The sequence below is a fragment of the Amia ocellicauda genome, chromosome 16, assembly GCF_036373705.1.
Source record: "Amia ocellicauda isolate fAmiCal2 chromosome 16, fAmiCal2.hap1, whole genome shotgun sequence".
NCBI lineage: Eukaryota > Metazoa > Chordata > Actinopteri > Amiiformes > Amiidae > Amia > Amia ocellicauda.
This window is the reverse complement of record NC_089865.1, coordinates 24,677,198-24,695,026: the sequence shown is the minus strand read 5'-3', so window position 1 is coordinate 24,695,026 and position 17,829 is coordinate 24,677,198. Positions and strand designations below refer to the sequence as shown.

General features: G+C 42.1%; 1 protein-coding gene across 4 annotated transcripts in view; it reads left to right on the top strand.

The window, feature by feature from the left end:
• The window catches only part of adam23a (ADAM metallopeptidase domain 23a), a 150,102-nt gene that overhangs the window by 70,333 nt on the left and 61,940 nt on the right, over positions 1-17,829 (top strand). For all 4 annotated transcript variants that reach the window (XM_066687611.1, XM_066687608.1, XM_066687609.1 and 1 more), the window contains exon 8: positions 17,725-17,789. In XM_066687611.1, the coding sequence (XP_066543708.1) occupies positions 17,725-17,789 (65 nt within the window). The remainder of the gene's footprint in view (positions 1-17,724; positions 17,790-17,829) is intronic.

Below are 17,829 nucleotides of genomic sequence, written 5' to 3'. Positions count from 1 at the left end.
TCCACTCATAAAAAGCATATTCATAATAAACTCTATGCGCGGTGATGAATGCATGTTAACTTTTATTTGTATTTTATTCAATACAGAAAAAGTGTCTGAAATAGCGAATTGGTGTAAAACCCATCATGAATATACCCCAGTGTTTCCACCTGTGGACGATTTCCTATGTACAACTGAAGGATAAATAGTGTTAAATGTAAGATGTTTAATGTATATTTTTTGATTGTGAATGTGAAATTAATCTAGCATTTTAATTCCATGTAGCACAGGAACGAGGGGGAATCACTTATTATTTTGCATCGAATTATAAACAAATAAAAAAAATTGAAAATTTGCTAAAAGTTTTTCCTAGGATTGAATCCTACTGCCAGATAAAAGTAGGTTTAAGAAACTTTATGACTAACTTCTACCTCCTACTGTGAGTGAGGAGTAATTTTACTGTTAAGCTAACATTTAGCATGATTCCTAGGAGAAATTCTGAGATGTTTTATGCATATGTTTTTTTCACAACTGGACCCTTTCCTGTCACAGAGGTATAATTAAGTTTAGCCCTTTGTTACAGCAAAGGGTGACACTAGGCAGACCAGAAAGGATGGGCATATTTCTGTTTCCCAACTACAGATTAACAGGAAATAACAGCACCTTATGACTAAGCCTTGACTTGAACAGCTGTCTTGACCTGAACAGCTGCCAGTGCAAATTTCCCTGCAATTTAATTCAGCACAGCTTAGAGGTCATGAGAAAGGAACAGCTCAGCAAATGATTAATAGTGCTTGTATCATCCGTTTTTGTAACAAGGTTTTGTGCTAAGCAGGCTCCATTTCAGCTCCACACACTTTCAAATAAAACATCTTAGAATGCCCACATTTTTTCTATTTTACTGTTCACTAAAGCAGTTCATGAATGAGGCCTGTACCGTCTCCTAGCCAGCTGACAGTAATTGACTTGGTCTGGTTAGATGATTAATTAATTCATATTTAACTGCGTGCTGAACATTGTTTACAGTTATTGTACCTTGAATCAAAAGAATGTTTTAAACTATGAACTGTAAAAAGGCCTTCAAATAATGTTTAATGTGGTAGATGCTGAAAATTTGGGAACATTTAAAAATAGACTGGATAGGATCCTTGGATCACTTAGTTATTAATGGACACCAAATGAGCACGATGGGTCGAATGGCCTCCTCTTTTTTGTAAACTTTCTTATGTTCTAATGTTTGTATGTCTTATTGATAAAATAACTACACTTAGAAAAAAAAGTTGCCAGTACAGTTACTGTACTTATTACAGCAAAGCAGTACATGTAAAATATCATACTGTACATTTACATTAAAAATGTTAACTGTAATTATTCCAATATACTTCAGTAAAATCTGGTAAGAGTTTGCTGAATTATTAGTCCAGTAACTTGACAGCTCATTATATAGCTTTTTTACCTTATTTAAGGTACCTTATTATTTTACTAGGACATACACAGATGGTTTCACAGACCTCAATTCCCAGTAGCCTTGGACTACTCTACCTAAAATAATACTTGGTAATCCAGGTCTAGGGATAATCACGACTTGGACTGGTCAGAATTTGAACCTACAAGCTTACACATTAGAAATTGTATTTTGTAATTTTTCCATTTCTGCATTCATGATTTTGTGAATTAATGTCCCAAGTCTTATGGTCAAATGCACCATGTTATGAAAGATATGTGATTAAATTAATAGAATGTCAGTCAGCAACATTTTTATTGCTGAATTTTGACAATTAAAAAAAAAAAACTTTAACATTCCTGCTAAATGCTGCTTTCTTACCAATTATTGGCCATCATCCAATTGACTGTAGACCACCTAAAATTCCCCTGGCCTGAGGACCCTGCAGGACCCTTCATGCAGAGGTGCAGGCCTCATGGAAGAGACCTTGCCTTCGCCAAGATCTTTAGTCATATCGAGCACAGGAAGCAGGACTGTTGGCCTTCCCTCTTTGGAACTCGGCAATTGTGTCCCTCCCTCGCGCTGAACTCTCCTGGCCATCAGTGCAGGGTCACCGAGTCTGTTCTCTGCAGGGCGTATACAGCAGGGTTACAGGCAGCACTTTTCCCAAAAAACAGCTAGCCTTTTGGCTCTTTACCTGGTTGGCTTTACTGAGTCGCTACACTCCCCAGATTTGCCACAGTGGGACCTGGCAGTGACGGCAGACTTCCTAGTGGAGCAGTGGCGGAACTAGAATTTTATACATGGGGTGGCAATGACAGAAAATGTGTGTGTAACCCTAACCTGGCATCTAAGGAGCATGAATGAATCCTATGATTGCTGATTAGAGGTAGAAGTGATAATTCACTTAACCCGCAGTACTTCAATGTGGCAGATAGTGTGGTCCAAAAGGGTTATGTTACTATAATTCTTTAACATACTATGAATAGTCAATGTCTCTACCTCGGAGCTGCAGCTCAATGTCTTTCTCTCTCTCACTCACACACATACATCAACTACCAGCCTAAGTTACTAGTTAGATTATGGCCTGCCCTACTCTGCATTAATTAACTTAGCTGGGTATAATTTCTTACACCTTTACGTTAGCAAATAGGCTATCTGCAAATTGTGGTAATGTTTTGAGTAACTTTTACAGATTGATAATAACAATTGTTCATTTTGAGTTCAAGTACGAAAATCTAACTCAGTTAATGGATTTCAAATTGCTGAATGTTAACTTGCTGAACACTGACAGCTGTAGCCTACTAGTTACCCCACATTAGCTAAACATTCGTATACTGTAACTTATGATACTGCACTGTATTACTAGCACAGATGTAAACATAATGTTAGGCTAAATTGGGAACCGATCTCTCTTATTTGATGAACTGTCTGTTAATGGAGCCAAAGGTCTAACATTAACTTACACAGCGACTCAACTTTCGTAAAAGTTGTTCAGGAAACCTAAACCTGATGCTAAACCTTAAAACTTACTTCAAATATGATGTTTTCACCAATCGCGAAAAGAGCTTGTGGAGCTGTGGAAATATTCTTTCTTCTTCTCCTGTATGTTCTGCTTATTCGTATTCTTCTGTATCTCGCAACCAACATTAATATTCTCTTTTCCTCTTCCTTGATTAGAAAAATGCGCCACTGAACATCAAACAACAAGAGGTGAAATGAGATGTCAATTTTTTTTTTTTCTTCACTACTTCCATGTGCCCAAGACAGTTAACAGTTTGCACCCCATCTTATATCTAAGACCCCTGAACCATTATCTAAAGGTGTTGTGCTTTAAGATGCTAAAACAGTGCTCCATCTCTCCATTCAGCCAGGTGATTGGTTCACCACAGTGCATCTGAAAGACACATACTTTCACTTCCCCTTCATGCTGTTGCACAGGAAGTCCCTCCGCTTTGCCTTAGAGGGCAAAGCATGAGTATGCTGTCCTCCCTTTTCGGCCTGCCGCTAGTCACTCACGCTTTCTATAAGTGCATGGACGCTGTTCTGGCCCCCCTGAGGTCTCATAGGGTCTGTGTCCTGAATTACCAATACAACTGGATTGTGTGTGCTCACTCCAGGGAGCAGGTCCAGACCCACACGGCTCTGGTCCTCAACTGTCTCTATGGGATAGGCCTGTAGGTAAACTGGGTGAAGAGTCACACAGTGTTCAACTGTTGCTATGCTCATCTCATTGATGCCTCATCCCTCACCTCATTAAGAGATACTGCTTGGCCTTCTGTCACCAAGTGGGTGACCTCGGTGACTTGGGTTACAATCACTGTGGAGTCCACGGGGTGTGGACAGAACCTAACAGAGCTCCCCACATCAATGTGCTGGGACTCCAGGCTGTTCTCCTACGCCTTTGACATTTCCTGCTAGTCTTTTTGGACAAATATGTGCAGGTCGGGCCAGACAGCACAGCAGTAGTGGCTTATATCAACATACAGGGAGGTCTGTGGTCGCCCAAGCTCAATCATCTTACCCACCTCTCTTGTGGATGCAGTCTTGGCTCTGCTCCATTAGAGCAGTTCACCGCCTGGGCCTGGCCAATATGGCAGCGGACCTCCTGTCGAGGCGAGGTCCTCTTGCTTCGGAATGGCGTTTCCACCCATTGCTGGTGCAGCGGATCTGGAACCACTTTAGCAGGGCATTTCCCACTATGGTTCTCGGTTCGAGACTTATTTCCCCTGCCCCCTCTTCTTCTAGACTGTGCTGGAGAAGATCATGCGAGAGAAAAGCACCAGTTCTTCTGGTAGCTCCCAGGTGGCCATGCAGACATTGGTTCGCGGATCTCGTCTCCCTGCTGAGTGGGGAGCCATGGCAGCTTCCTCAGTGGGCAGAACAACTGTCTCAGGCTCAAGGCATGCTGTGAAACCTGAACCCAGACTTTCTGCAGCTCTGGGTCTGGCACCTGAACAGGAATGCCTCAAATCCTTTAGGGCTGTCTGAGGTGGTTGTGGCCACTATTCAGTCAGTGAGAGTTTACAGAACTGTTATTGCTGTCTGTCCTTCCAGACAGGGTGTCTGGAAAAGGGATATGATTTGGCCACCTGCCCTATGACAGTGATTCTACATTTTGCCGTTGTGTCTGCAAAACATGTGAGCGAGCTGCACGCCATTTCAGTGCATCCATCCTTTGCTGGTCACTCACCAAGAAAAATATCCTCAATAAAGTTAAAACCATTAATAGTTGAAACATTGGTTTCATCAGCACAACTGGAAAACACGTGTTTGTGATTTTGTTGTTTTGGCAGTGGCTGAGTGATGTCACTTGATTTAAATAAATAAATGTTAATATCTTTAAAGACATAATAACAGAAATGTGTATTTCAATAGCACAAACCGGCACAAACATAGCACAAGCGAATTATATATAATTCATCATTTGTGCTGTTTGTGGGGGGACCCCAATGTCCCAATATGCCTTGTCCTGTGTATTATACTATACACATGTGTGTGTCACTAGTTAAAGCAGGCAGATAGAAGTTCTGCCTGAGAGATGCACAACAGTCTATAGACAGCCTAGCCTGTGTTTGCATCTTGCTTGAAGTACATGTCATTGCATCATCAAAGTTTAGGATGAAGACATATGACTCTATAGTCACCAGGAAACTTTGAGACAACATTAGTGTCTCTTAACTTAAAGGCATTAAGACCCCGTTCACATTTGAGATTTAGGCCGGCCCAGGGCAGCCTTAACTCAAATGTGAACGGGGTCATAGATTTAAGGTGGTCCTTCGCCAGGTCAAAACTAGTCCTGCTTTTTGACCCAGCCTAAATCTTTTGAGACAGCCGAAAGGCGACCTAAATGTGAATATCACCCCGTTCACACTTATTAGGCCGGCCCTGGGCCGCCTCACATTTAGTCCTACTATTTAGAGACCCCGTTCACATTTGCGGTTTTAGCAGGCCTATGTGCGTTTACATAAGCGGGTGAAAAGGAGGCCTAAACGAAATGCATGCCGGGAATTAAACAAATCTGCTCAAACAAACCAGTTACGCATGACATTAGGTCTGCTTACAGGGATATGCGATGTATTTATAATCACAACCTATATTATATATATATATATATATATATATACACTCACCTAAAGGATTATTAGGAACACCTGTTCAATTTCTCATTAATGCAATTATCTAACCAACCAATCACATGGCAGTTGCTTCAATGCATTTAGGGGTGTGGTCCTGGTCAAGACAATCTCCTGAACTCCAAACTGAATGTCTGAATGGGAAAGAAAGGTGATTTAAGCAATTTTGAGCGTGGCATGGTTGTTGGTGCCAGACGGGCCGGTCTGAGTATTTCACAATCTGCTCAGTTACTGGGATTTTCACGCACAACCATTTCTAGGGTTTACAAAGAATGGTGTGAAAAGGGAAAAACATCCAGTATGCGGCAGTCCTGTGGGCGAAAATGCCTTGTTGATGCTAGAGGTCAGAGGAGAATGGGCCGACTGATTCAAGCTGATAGAAGTGCAACTTTGACTGAAATAACCACTCGTTACAACCGAGGTATGCAGCAAAGCATTTGTGAAGCCACAACACGTACAACCTTGAGGTGGATGGGCTACAACAGCAGAAGACCCCACCGGGTACCACTCATCTCCACTACAAATAGGAAAAAGAGGCTACAATTTGCACAAGCTCACCAAAATTGGACAGTTGAAGACTGGAAAAATGTTGCCTGGTCTGATGAGTCTCGATTTCTGTTGAGACATTCAGATGGTAGAGTCAGAATTTGGCGTAAACAGAATGAGAACATGGATCCATCATGCCTTGTTACCACTGTGCAGGCTGGTGGTGGTGGTGTAATGGTGTGGGGGATGTTTTCTTGGCACACTTTTGGCCCCTTAGTGCCAAATGGGCATCGTTTAAATGCCACGGCCTACCTGAGCATTGTTTCTGACCATGTCCATCCCTTTATGACCGCCATGTACCCATCCTCTGATGGCTACTTCCAGCAGGATAATGCACCATGTCACAAAGGTTGAATCATTTCAAATTGGTTTCTTGAACATGACAATGAGTTCACTGTACTAAACTGGCCCCCACAGTCACCAGATCTCAACCCAATAGAGCATCTTTGGGATGTGGTGGAACGGGAGCTTCGTACCCTGGATGTGCATCCCACAAATCTCCATCCACTGCAAGATGCTATCCTATCAATATGGGCCAACATTTCTAAAGAATGCTTTCAGCAACTTGTTGAATCAATGCCACGTAGAATTAAGGCAGTTCTGAAGGCGAAAGGGGGTCAAACACAGTATTAGTATGGTGTTCCTAATAATCCTTTAGGTGAGTGTGTGTATATATATATATATATATATATATATTCTTTGAAAGTAATCTTAACCCTGTGTATTACATACACACACACATACAGTGCATATAATATATTACAGTAGTAGTACTTAAAAAATGTCTGTCTCGTCGGTGCTGTTTGCTGCAGGTCGATGTGTCCCATGCAATCCAAGCTGCTGCTCAGTGTTTCTTCTGAGTTCCTCCGAAAAATGTGCAACCTTTTCTCTGGACTCCACTGCATTTGTTGTAATTTTTAAAGTCTGATCTTTGCATTTTGTTCGGGCAATCTTGATACCCATCGAAAAAAGCCTTCTGTGATCGCTTCTATAGTTATATCCTCATTGACAACAGCGCTCATACACTTCCTTCGGTTTATCTTTCATCTATGGCTATCAATCACTCGCCCGACCAAGTTAAAAGGGAAATAAAAATGCAAAGATCAGACTTTAAAAATGACAACAAACGCAGTGGAGTCCAGAGAAAAGGTTGCACGTTTTTCCGAGGAACGCAGAAGTAATATTGAGCAGCAGCTTGGAGTGCATGGGACAGATCAACCTGCAGCAAGCAGCACTGAAGAGACAAACACTTGAAGTACTACTACTGTAATATATTATATGTACTGTGTGTGTGTGTGTATGTAATACACATTTTCAGATTATAAATCTCAATAGGCTATTGATAACTAATGCATACGATTCTTGTGATTTAATGTAGCTGTCCTACTAAATGTGCTTCGCTTTTGGGTGAATTGTAACAGCACTTTTAGACTTGCAGAACCGAAGACAGACATTTGAAAAGGGAAATATATAAATTTGATTCCCATTGAACCAGCACATTTTTAAATTATATTAGAAAGCTTAGGCTGCAAAGGGTTAAGATTACTTTCAAAGAAAATATAGAATGAATATATATATATATATATATATATATATATATATATATATATATAGGTTGTGATTATAAATACATCGCATACACCTGTAAGCAGACCTAATGTCATGCGTAACTGGTTTGCTTGAGCAGGTTTGTTTAATTCCCGCCATGCATTTCGTTTAGGCCTCCTTTTCGCCCGCGTATGTGAAGGCACTTAGGCCTCCTAAAACCGCAAATGTGAACAGGGTCTCTAAAAAAAGTAGGACTAAATTTGAGACTGTCCAGGGCCGGCCTAATAAGTGTGAACGGGGTCTAACCTATAAATGAAATATTACACCTTTGCAAAGATAGATATAAGTGTTTAATTACATAGCAAACAAGTTATACTGACCATCTGGGAACTATGTTTGATCAGACCAGTGGAGAGTCGAAGAGTTACTGATTTGATCATTGGAGAACTAATTGTGGTATGCAATTTCATAAAATTGAACAGAAGATAAATCATGACATTTAACGTATTTATTACTACAAACAACAACAGTAAGTAGGGGGCAGTCTTTCCTCAGGACCATAAATAAAGAAATACTGTAGTGTAGTATATTATAGTATAGTGTTAGTGTATTGCATCACCCAGGTGGGGCCTGCGTCCAGTGTGACTTAGTCAGCCTCAGTGTGTTTAAACGCCATGTACCTGCGGGCCCTGGCGATCTTCAGCCTGGTGCGCCTCAGTGCGTCCGCATCTCGGCACCGCTCCACTGCAAGTCCTGAAATCTGAGTACATCTCCACTGTATCCAGTGTGATTTGAAAATCGACCTTGATGTTGCAAAGTGTGCTCCGCTACCTCTGGGCCCCAGCGCTTGTGCGTTTCGTTGCGTTCGAGCCCGGCGCTGTCTCTCTGTGCATGTGAGTTCAGTGTAGCTGGTGCCGTCAGAGGCTGCAGTGCCTGCACTCGGGGCCAACCATAACCGCCCCTGAGTTGCTGGTGACTCATCTAGGTTGCGCAGTGCCTGTTACACAGACACAGGTGCTCACACCGGCCGGCATTTCATTGTCACCTGCCTGCTTGCTTCCACCACGCTGCTGCTTTGTTAATAGAGAGTAGTACATTTTTGTTGTTTTCCACCAGTGACTGTCTGGATATTTACTCTCTATTGACCTGGTTGTATATAGAGAATATATACTATTATTATTTTTGGCTTAACAGTAGTGAATTTATAAGTGTATATCCACCTATTGTATATATAGGCAACTACCCCATGCCTCTGCGCCGCTGCTATGCCCAGTGCTGACGCTCATGAGCACTGCATGGCCTGCTTATGTCCTGAGCACGCCCGCAGAGCCCTGGAGGAGGCGCAATTTTGCCACATCTGCACGCAGTTTGGTATTCAACCCCTGCATGACAGACTGCTCAGGGCATCTGGCCAGAGGTCTCTTACGGCATCTCAAGCCAGTGCCTCTCAGGCCACAGGCTCAGTGCCACTGCTCCGGCTCTCACTCAGCCTGTCCCCGCTTTTGCCTACTGCCATTCTTCCCGTTCACTTTTTGCTGTTCACTTTTTTAACGCCGGGCCCCTTCCCACTGGCCCCCAAGAGGTCTTCCCATGCTGCCTGACTTCCTCACAGAGTTGCAGGCCACGTGGAACAGGCCGGCTTCGGCTCCCCCCCGACCTGTGGCGGGGAGGCCTTTAGCTGAGTCCAAGGCGCTCAGGAAGCCAGTCTCCTGTCCTTCCCCTTGGAGGATTCAACCATCGCCACCCTGGTGTCACTCCCACCGGTGACGGCTGAACCCCAGGACCTCGCCTTTCAGCAAGTGCATGGACTCTGCCCACCTGCGGCTTCAGGGCGTCCGCATCCTGAATTACCTAGATGACTGGCTGGCTTTTAATGCAGCGGTGATTTGCTTCTCTTCACATGCATCCACAACGTGATCGCCTCCGCCGAGTGTGTTTCACTCCGGCGTGTTGGAAGGCGCTCCATTGGTGGCGGAGCCCTTCGAATTTGACCCTCGGTGTTCCCCTCGGGCCGGTTTGCCACCGAGTGGTTGTGACAACGGCTGTCTGCAATGGTCACGGAGTCTGGGGAGTGGGGGCGAAGCTGGATTGTGGCATGATCACTATGGCCTACGAGTCAGCACGCATTCCGGTGCCCGAACACCTGGTGGCACGCTCCACTCGAGTCGTGGCGGCTTCGTGGGCCCCCTTTCAAGGTGCCCCACTTCCCGATAGCTTCACCGCACACCTTCATTCGCTTCTACAGATTGATACGTGATGGGCCCGGCTTCCTCTACAGGACATCCGGTGTTGGCTTCAGTCGAGCCTCAGTAGTCTTGTTGGCTCTGCTTCTGGCCTCCCGTCCTAGTTATGTCTGCCTGTGCGCCACTGGTCATGCACATCCTCTTAGGCTGTGGCCTCGGATGTGCCCTTCTACCTTCTTCACGGTAGGGTTCGGCCCCCGGCCTCTCCCCTACCTCGGCTGTTCTACCGATGAAGTTGAGGCCTTGCCCTATATGGCCACAGCCATGCGGCAGCCTCCTTATCTCTCTGCTGCCTGCCGTCCGCACGATGCATTGGGTATACACTCACCCCTCCCCCTCTGGACGGTTTCTCGACTCAAAGGATAACGATAGGTTGTGAACGCAACCCCGGTGTTCCGAGAAAGAGAAACTGCCCAGAGCTGGGTTGTCGTGCGGAAGTCTAGCTCCAGCAAAAGAGGAAGAATGGGAATGTCCCACTAATTATAGCAGACGAAAGAGGGGGTCTGCTGGGGGGGGGAGTTGAAACTGAAACTTGCTTACTTCGACCAGTGTTAAGCTTTGATTGAAGCTGTTGTCCTGTGAGCTGCCTATCATACAAGCTGTTGACTCTCAGAAACACCTGATTCTGTTGTGGCTTTGGGTCTCTTCCTGCCAGACCTCTTCCTGTCAGAGTTTCCTCCAGTTTCCAAGTGCCTTTTGATGGTGTAGGAAACTGTACTTAAAAACTGTGCTTAAATTGAGCAAACATCAGAGCTGTAGTTTTACAACCAATGCCGTCCTAACCACAGGTACTTGCACTGAGAGAGAAAATGTTTACCAGTTAAGCCACTTTGAAACTCAGATTTACTCTGGTCTTCATTAAACTCTTTCCCATACCCTAACACTCAGTAGCGGAGTGGCCATCTGGAGAACCGGGAGAATTCCCGGTGGGTCGGTTGCCCTGTGGGCCGGTGGACCGCAGACACAATACAAAATATATTATGTCCCGGCCCATATGTCTTGGGCTGACCTATTTTAAAAACATAGGTTTTAAAGGGGTGCTAGAAAGTTGAGCGACACAAACCGGCCCACTGGTACATCTCTCCCTCTGCAGCCCTTAGCCCCGCCCCTTCCATCACACACACTGACAGTGATAGTCATGGGTCGTTCATGTAGCAGCTATAGAGGGAAGTCCTCTTTAATTTTTAAAAATATTTTGGAAAAGCAACACAGTAAAAAACACGAGGGGGGGGTGGCGGAAGTGTTAAGGGAGAAAAAGTAAAGTCCAGGGCAGTGAGGGAGACAGACTGAACAAAATGCTGGAATTAACCTGACGGAACACCATTCTACAGTACATGTTGCTAGAATAATGTAGAAAGTGCATTTTTGTTGTAGAAATCACATGGATTCGTCATTTTCAAGCACCATTGTTGCTGCAACATTATCAAATGAGTTTTGATTTTGTAGAAGAACCACAAGAAAATTTGAATAACAATTGACAAAACCAGTGTGGAACAGTCAGGAAGACTTGTTTTTTTCGGGGTGAATATATGTATTTGTATTATGTATTTGTACTTATAACTAGTATAGGCCAGACAATAAGTATTAAAAGGTCTCGTGTTTTAAATGTGACAAGGTGAATTGTCACATTGTCGGGTTAACCTAATTCCTCATCCCTGGTCCTGGAGGACCCACTACACAGTTTTTTGTTCCAACTGAGCTATCAATTACTTTACGTAACAGGGATTGTTATGGTGATCTAATCGCTCTCTAAATGTGGAAGCTGCCCACCTCACAGGACTGGTTGTTTTGTGTAGCGGGTTTTTCGTTCCCTTGCTGGATCAGTGTGCTAAGAGGTGCGTCTGAGATGGCATTTAATTATACAAAATCTCACTACACAAACAAAATTAAAGCACGAAAACAGATTAATACTAATTAACAACCATTGTGATGATGGGGAATGAAATGTTTAACTGGATAATACAGTGGTGATTACAGTGGTAGAAGTAGATTTTAAATGTGTAGACTTTCACAAAACTTTCAATAAAAGGCATACAATTAAGCATTAAACTTTCTGAATCCTTTTATATTTCTTCTAAAAGATTTACTAGTAAGTTTTCCAGGGATCCTGCTTTGAACACTTTGTCACTTCTCTGTACAAACAATCATTCACACAAGCAGGGGCGGGTCTAGAAATTTTTTGATGGGGGGGCCAGGCTGGGGCACAGACTTGGAGAAGGGTGGCACATTTAAGTAACATGTAAAAAGTAAAACTGTAAAAATTACAGCCCTATATTCTAGGAAATAATAAACTGTACATAATTAATTAAACTGGTTCTTGAGCCCAGTGAGAAGCTGTAGCAGAGTGTTTATTCCTCATTTCTACAGTTAAACTAGCAGCCAAATTGTTTCCCCAACATCACAGAGGCGTATTATGTATACAGAGTATTACAGTTTTAAACATTCAAATATTAAACACTACTACTACTATTATTACTACTAATACTAATACTACTACTAATAATAATAATAATAAGTACCTTGTACAACTTTGGTAGGCAGCATTCAGATTTTAACACATAACAGAGGCAATAAAGTGCAGTTAATTAATGGATAAGTTGTGTTGATCTTTTCCTATTTACCCTTCAAAATTGTCATTTTTATTACAGGTTTTTGTAAACCTCAATGGATTTGTCCATTATGATTAATCTTTCCTCATTATAGAATCTGGGTTTAAAAGCTGATTTATTCTTATTAACAGTTTAACTATTTATCAGTAAAACACTATAATGGCCAAACATTTGTTAATTTATCTTTTTGTGTTCACTTCATGTGAATACAGCATAAACATTTTTCAGAGGTTTACAAAGTCAGATCTGGCCCTTTGGACCTGGCTTGCCACCTTTTAACTTAACATTAAATTTTTTGTTATACTGGTTGAAAGTCTCTTCACATCCTGATAGCAATCAATAATTTAAGTGGTCTAAATGTATAATATATATATATATATATATATATATATATATATATATATATATTCTGTGGAAGGGACAGGACTAAAAAAGAATCGACCTATCATTGCATTCGGTCCGAATGTAATGATAGGATGTACTTCCTGTCTGTCAATCTATATTTGCATACCGCCGTGCAACTTGTTCACACAGACAATCACACGTCATCAGCGCGGGAACCTTGACGCTGTGCAGAGCGAGCGCGAGAATGGAAGACGAGCCGCAGCTACTATTTTTAAAAACATAATAACCGTAAATAAGATGTTTACGCTCATTATTATTGTAATGTCTAACCTGTGAATGAGACATGCGGTAATCTGAATGCGCTGCGATCGATTCCACCCACACGTCTCTCCTCCTGGCGCTGAGACTTTGCTCTGTGTGTGTGCGCATGTGTGATAGAGGGGGCGTGGCTTTGGAGACGCCTCTGAAGTGAGGGCGGGCTCTAAGCTTTCAAAACAAGCTTGCTAACTGCTGGCCTCTCAGGATTGCATACCCTAGCTTTAACTGCTAGCGTTAGCTGCCCCAGGACTGTCTCAATGTTAGACAGTCACAGTGGGGCTACCTTTCTTTTAGTCTTGGTTCCTCCCCGATGCGGACTATTCCACAACCACAACAATCAGAGGGGTGAATGCAGATGTCATGCCTTATGCATGCAATTAAATATAAATAATTTGGCCAACATCAAAGCAATGTAAAATTATAGTTATTGTTAAGAAAACTACTACAACTACTTGTAGACAATTAATAACAACAACTTATCACATTCTTACTCTGATTGGGGTGGCAATTGGGGTGGCCACTTAGATTCTAGGGGTGGCCCATGCCACCCCGGGCTACCCCGCTGGGCCCGCCCCTGCACACAAGGACAATGTTAATTATCAGAAGAGGGCATAGTTGTATTCATGTTTATCTTAAATAATTTGATTATTTATCTTAAATTTCAATTTGTGGACTCGTGGTGCGTTCTTGTATCCCAAAGTGAGCTGCACTTTCTGTCTGTCTGCAATTTCTGAGCTCTTAAAATGGCTCTATTTCCATTTTATTATCCTTGAATCTGAAGCAGCTGGAAACAGCAGGTGACCATAGCCACAGAGCAGGCAGAATTTTGCTGACTCAGGTAAATCTTTTGCTGACTTGTGTAGCTGTTAATGTTGCTACCTTCCTCTGTGTTTGATTAGAAATGTTAGACTGCAGCATTTTTCCACAGTCATTCAACTCCCCTTTACAGATGGTGTGCTTCAGTTTGGAGGATATGCAAGTTTTGAATAAATATATTGAAACAATCTGGAACTTATGTGGAATGGAGGGATGGTATAAGAACATAAGAAGAACATAAGAAAGTTTACAAACGAGAGGAGGCCATTCGACCCATCATGCTCGTATGGTGTCCATTAATAACTGAGTGATCCAAGGATCCTATCCAGTCTATTTTTAAATATTCCCAAACTTACAGCATCTACCACATTGCTGGGGAGTATGTGTGTGTATCTGTCTGTTTGTTGTGTTGACATAACACCACATGGGAACAGGGGGGCACCATGATTGTGGAAGACCGTCATGGGGGTCAATGAGCTATAGTGGTGCCCCAGTTTGCACCCGACAGAAGTAGTTTACAAATAAACAGTTCTATGTGGTTCCTTCAAGGCTGTCTGAGAATAAAAATGTTGCTTGCAAACCCCGATTCTCTCGCATTAGTTTTTGTATTGTTTGTGCCAGTGAATCCAACAAGCCAAAAGTCTAAAACTCTAATATGTTAAGTGAGGGAGAAAAGTATTTGATCCCCTGCTGATTTTGTACATTTGCCCACTGACAAAGAAATGATCAGTCTATAATTTTAATGGTAGGTGTATTTTAACAGTGAGAGACAGAATAACAACAAAAAAATCCAGAAAAACGCATTTCAAAAAAGTTATACATTGATTTGCATGTTAATGAGGGAAATAAGTATTTGATCCCCTATCAATCAGCAAGATTTCTGGCTCCCATGTGTCTTTTATACAGGTAACGAGCTGAGATTAGGAGCACTCTCTTAAAGGGAGGAGTGCTCCTAATCTCAGCTCGTTACCTGTATAAAAGACACCTGTCCACAGAAGCAATCAATCAATCAGATTCCAAACTCTCCACCATGGCCAAGACCAAAGAGCTGTCCAAGGATGTCAGGGACAAGATTGTAGACCTACACAAGGCTGGAATGGGCTACAAGAGCATCGCCAAGCAGCTTGGTGAGAAGGTGACAACAGTTGGTGCGATTATTCGCAAATGGAAGAAACACAAAATAACTGTCAGTCTCCCTCGGTCTGGGGCTCCATGCAAGATCTCACCTCGTGGAGTTTCAATGATCATGAGAACGGTGAGGAATCAGCCCAGAACTACATGGGAGGATCTTGTTAATGATCTCAAGGCAGCTGGGACCATAGTCACCAAGAAAACAATTGGTAACACACTACGCCGTGAAGGACTGAAATCCTGCAGTGTCCGCAAGGTCCCCCTGCTCAAGAAAGCTCATGTACAGGCCCGTCTGAAGTTTGCCAATGAACATCTGAATGATTCAGAGGAGAACTGGGTGAAAGTGTGGTCAGATGAGACAGAAATCAAGCTCTTTGGCATCAACTCAACTTGCCAAATTTGGAGGAGGAGGAATGCTGCCTATGACCCCAAGAACACCATCCCCACCGTCAAACATGGAGGTGGAAACATTATACTTTGGGGGTGTTTATCTGCTAAGGGGACAGGACAACTGCACCACATTAAAGGGACGATGGACGGGGCCATGTACCGTCAAATCTCGGGTGAGAACCTCCTTCCCTCAGCCAGGGCATTGAAAATGGGTCGTGGATGGGTATTCCAGCATGACAATGACCCAAAACACACAGCCAAGGCAACAAAGGAGTGGCAAAAGAAGAAGCACATTAAGGTCCTGGAGTGGCCTAGCCAGTCTCCAGACCTTAATCCCATAGAAAATCTGTGGAGGGAGCTGAAGCTTCGAGTTGCCAAACGTCAGCCTCGAAACCTTAATGACTTGGAGAGGATCTGCAAAGAGGAGTGGGACAAAATCCCTCCTGAGATGTGTGCAAACCTGGTGGCCAACTACAAGAAACGTCTGACCTCTGTGATTGCCAACAAGGGTTTTGCCACCAAGTACTAAGTTGAAGGGGTCAAATACTTATTTCCCTTATTAACATGCAAATCAATTTATAACTTTTTTGAAATGCGTTTTTCTGGATTTTTTTGTTGTTATTCTGTCTCTCACTGTTAAAATACACCTACCATTAAAATTATAGACTGATCATTTCTTTGTCAGTGGGCAAACGTACAAAATCAGCAGGGGATCAAATACTTTTTCCCTCACTGTATATATAATCTTTTTTTTTTTTTTGCATGTAGTGTGAGTACAGTGTCTGAGCATTTAGCTAAATGCTGTTCAAATTTGTACTTTTAAAGCTTTTACATTTTCTTCCTTATTTCCACCAAATAGCATTTATTAAAAAAAAAATACATATATATATATATATATATATATATATATAAATTTGGAAAAAAGGCTTAATTAGTTACTAAATCTGGAATAACACTAAATAATATTTCAGTTAAGTTAATTTGGTGCCCCATAGATGTAACAAACCAAAATAATTCTCCCGAAAATCTGCTATTACATAAATACAATTACCAGGCCATGAAAAGTACTCTGAAAACAAACAGTTAGTATTCTTATACTAATGTCAGCTTAAATCCTTTGTCGGGAAATATGCTTTATGGTGGAGGGGAGTAGAATACATGCCCCTGCATTGCCAGGAAGAGGGTAATATTTCGGGCAGTGCTACAATTTTGAGAACAATCTACACATTATCAACATTTTATTTAACCATAAAAAGAAGAAAGTAATTATTTGTTCAGAAAAACTAAAATATATTTAAAAAAAATCTTTGACACGAATCCAGGTAGTAGAGAGAGAAAAATGAAGAGAATTCTGTATTCTACCCCATTCAGTCTGTACACATTTTTTGCTTTAGGGTTTTGGCCTGTGGTGTATATTTTCTGATGCTGACGGACATATCTCAGCTTTTTTGTTTGTACTTATGGGTCACAGTTGGGGTCAACATTCAATGCTTACTGTGGGTTCTTAAATAAAGCAGAACATTCCCTTAAACCCATGAATTGGCACACCGATATTGCCATAGATAGATGACTCAAATCACCTGTTACAAGCTTTATTACTGTGATGCACCACTTTGTTGCCTGTGTGTCTTTTGATGCTAATGTAATTTGCTTTCCACAGCTACTCATGAAACATATTGACATAATAAGATAGGCAGTGTAGGTTTACATGTTTACAAACCTTCCAACTATTCAACCATGTCTTTCCACATTAGAATGTTGTGGGTTATTTTTACATGACATCAGCATCAGTTTATCGTATGTATCATATACAGTTAATTAAGGTCTAAACAAGGTACTGCAACAAATTAATCTTTGCAAGATGTGTGCAAAGTGAAATATGTCCACCAAAGCATGGAAACATAAGTTGTTAAATTATAGCAATATTAAAATTTGGAAAATAAAAGTTTACATTGATAACATGCAATAGTGTAACTAAAATAGGTCACAGTGAAGCTCACAGTCTGTTTTCCATTGCTATTACCAAGAGTGAAAGAATATCCCTTTTCTTCTGTAAGGTAAAGTCTACAGGAGAAAAGTAGTCTGATACTAGGCTTGAGAGTCCTACAGCCTTGGGATGGTTGGTTCCATTCCACCTCCCATCTGAGAGCAATGCAGTAACATTTACAATTTTAGCCAACTTCTTTGAGCATATCTGTATTTTGTGTCCCTTCCATTAGACATTGATGAGTTGATTTCAGATCTCCCTGATCTCACTTGGCTAAGAAAAAGGAAAAAGAGAGCAGTAAGTACTAAACGGAGAGCATGTTTTCGACCTTTTGTGT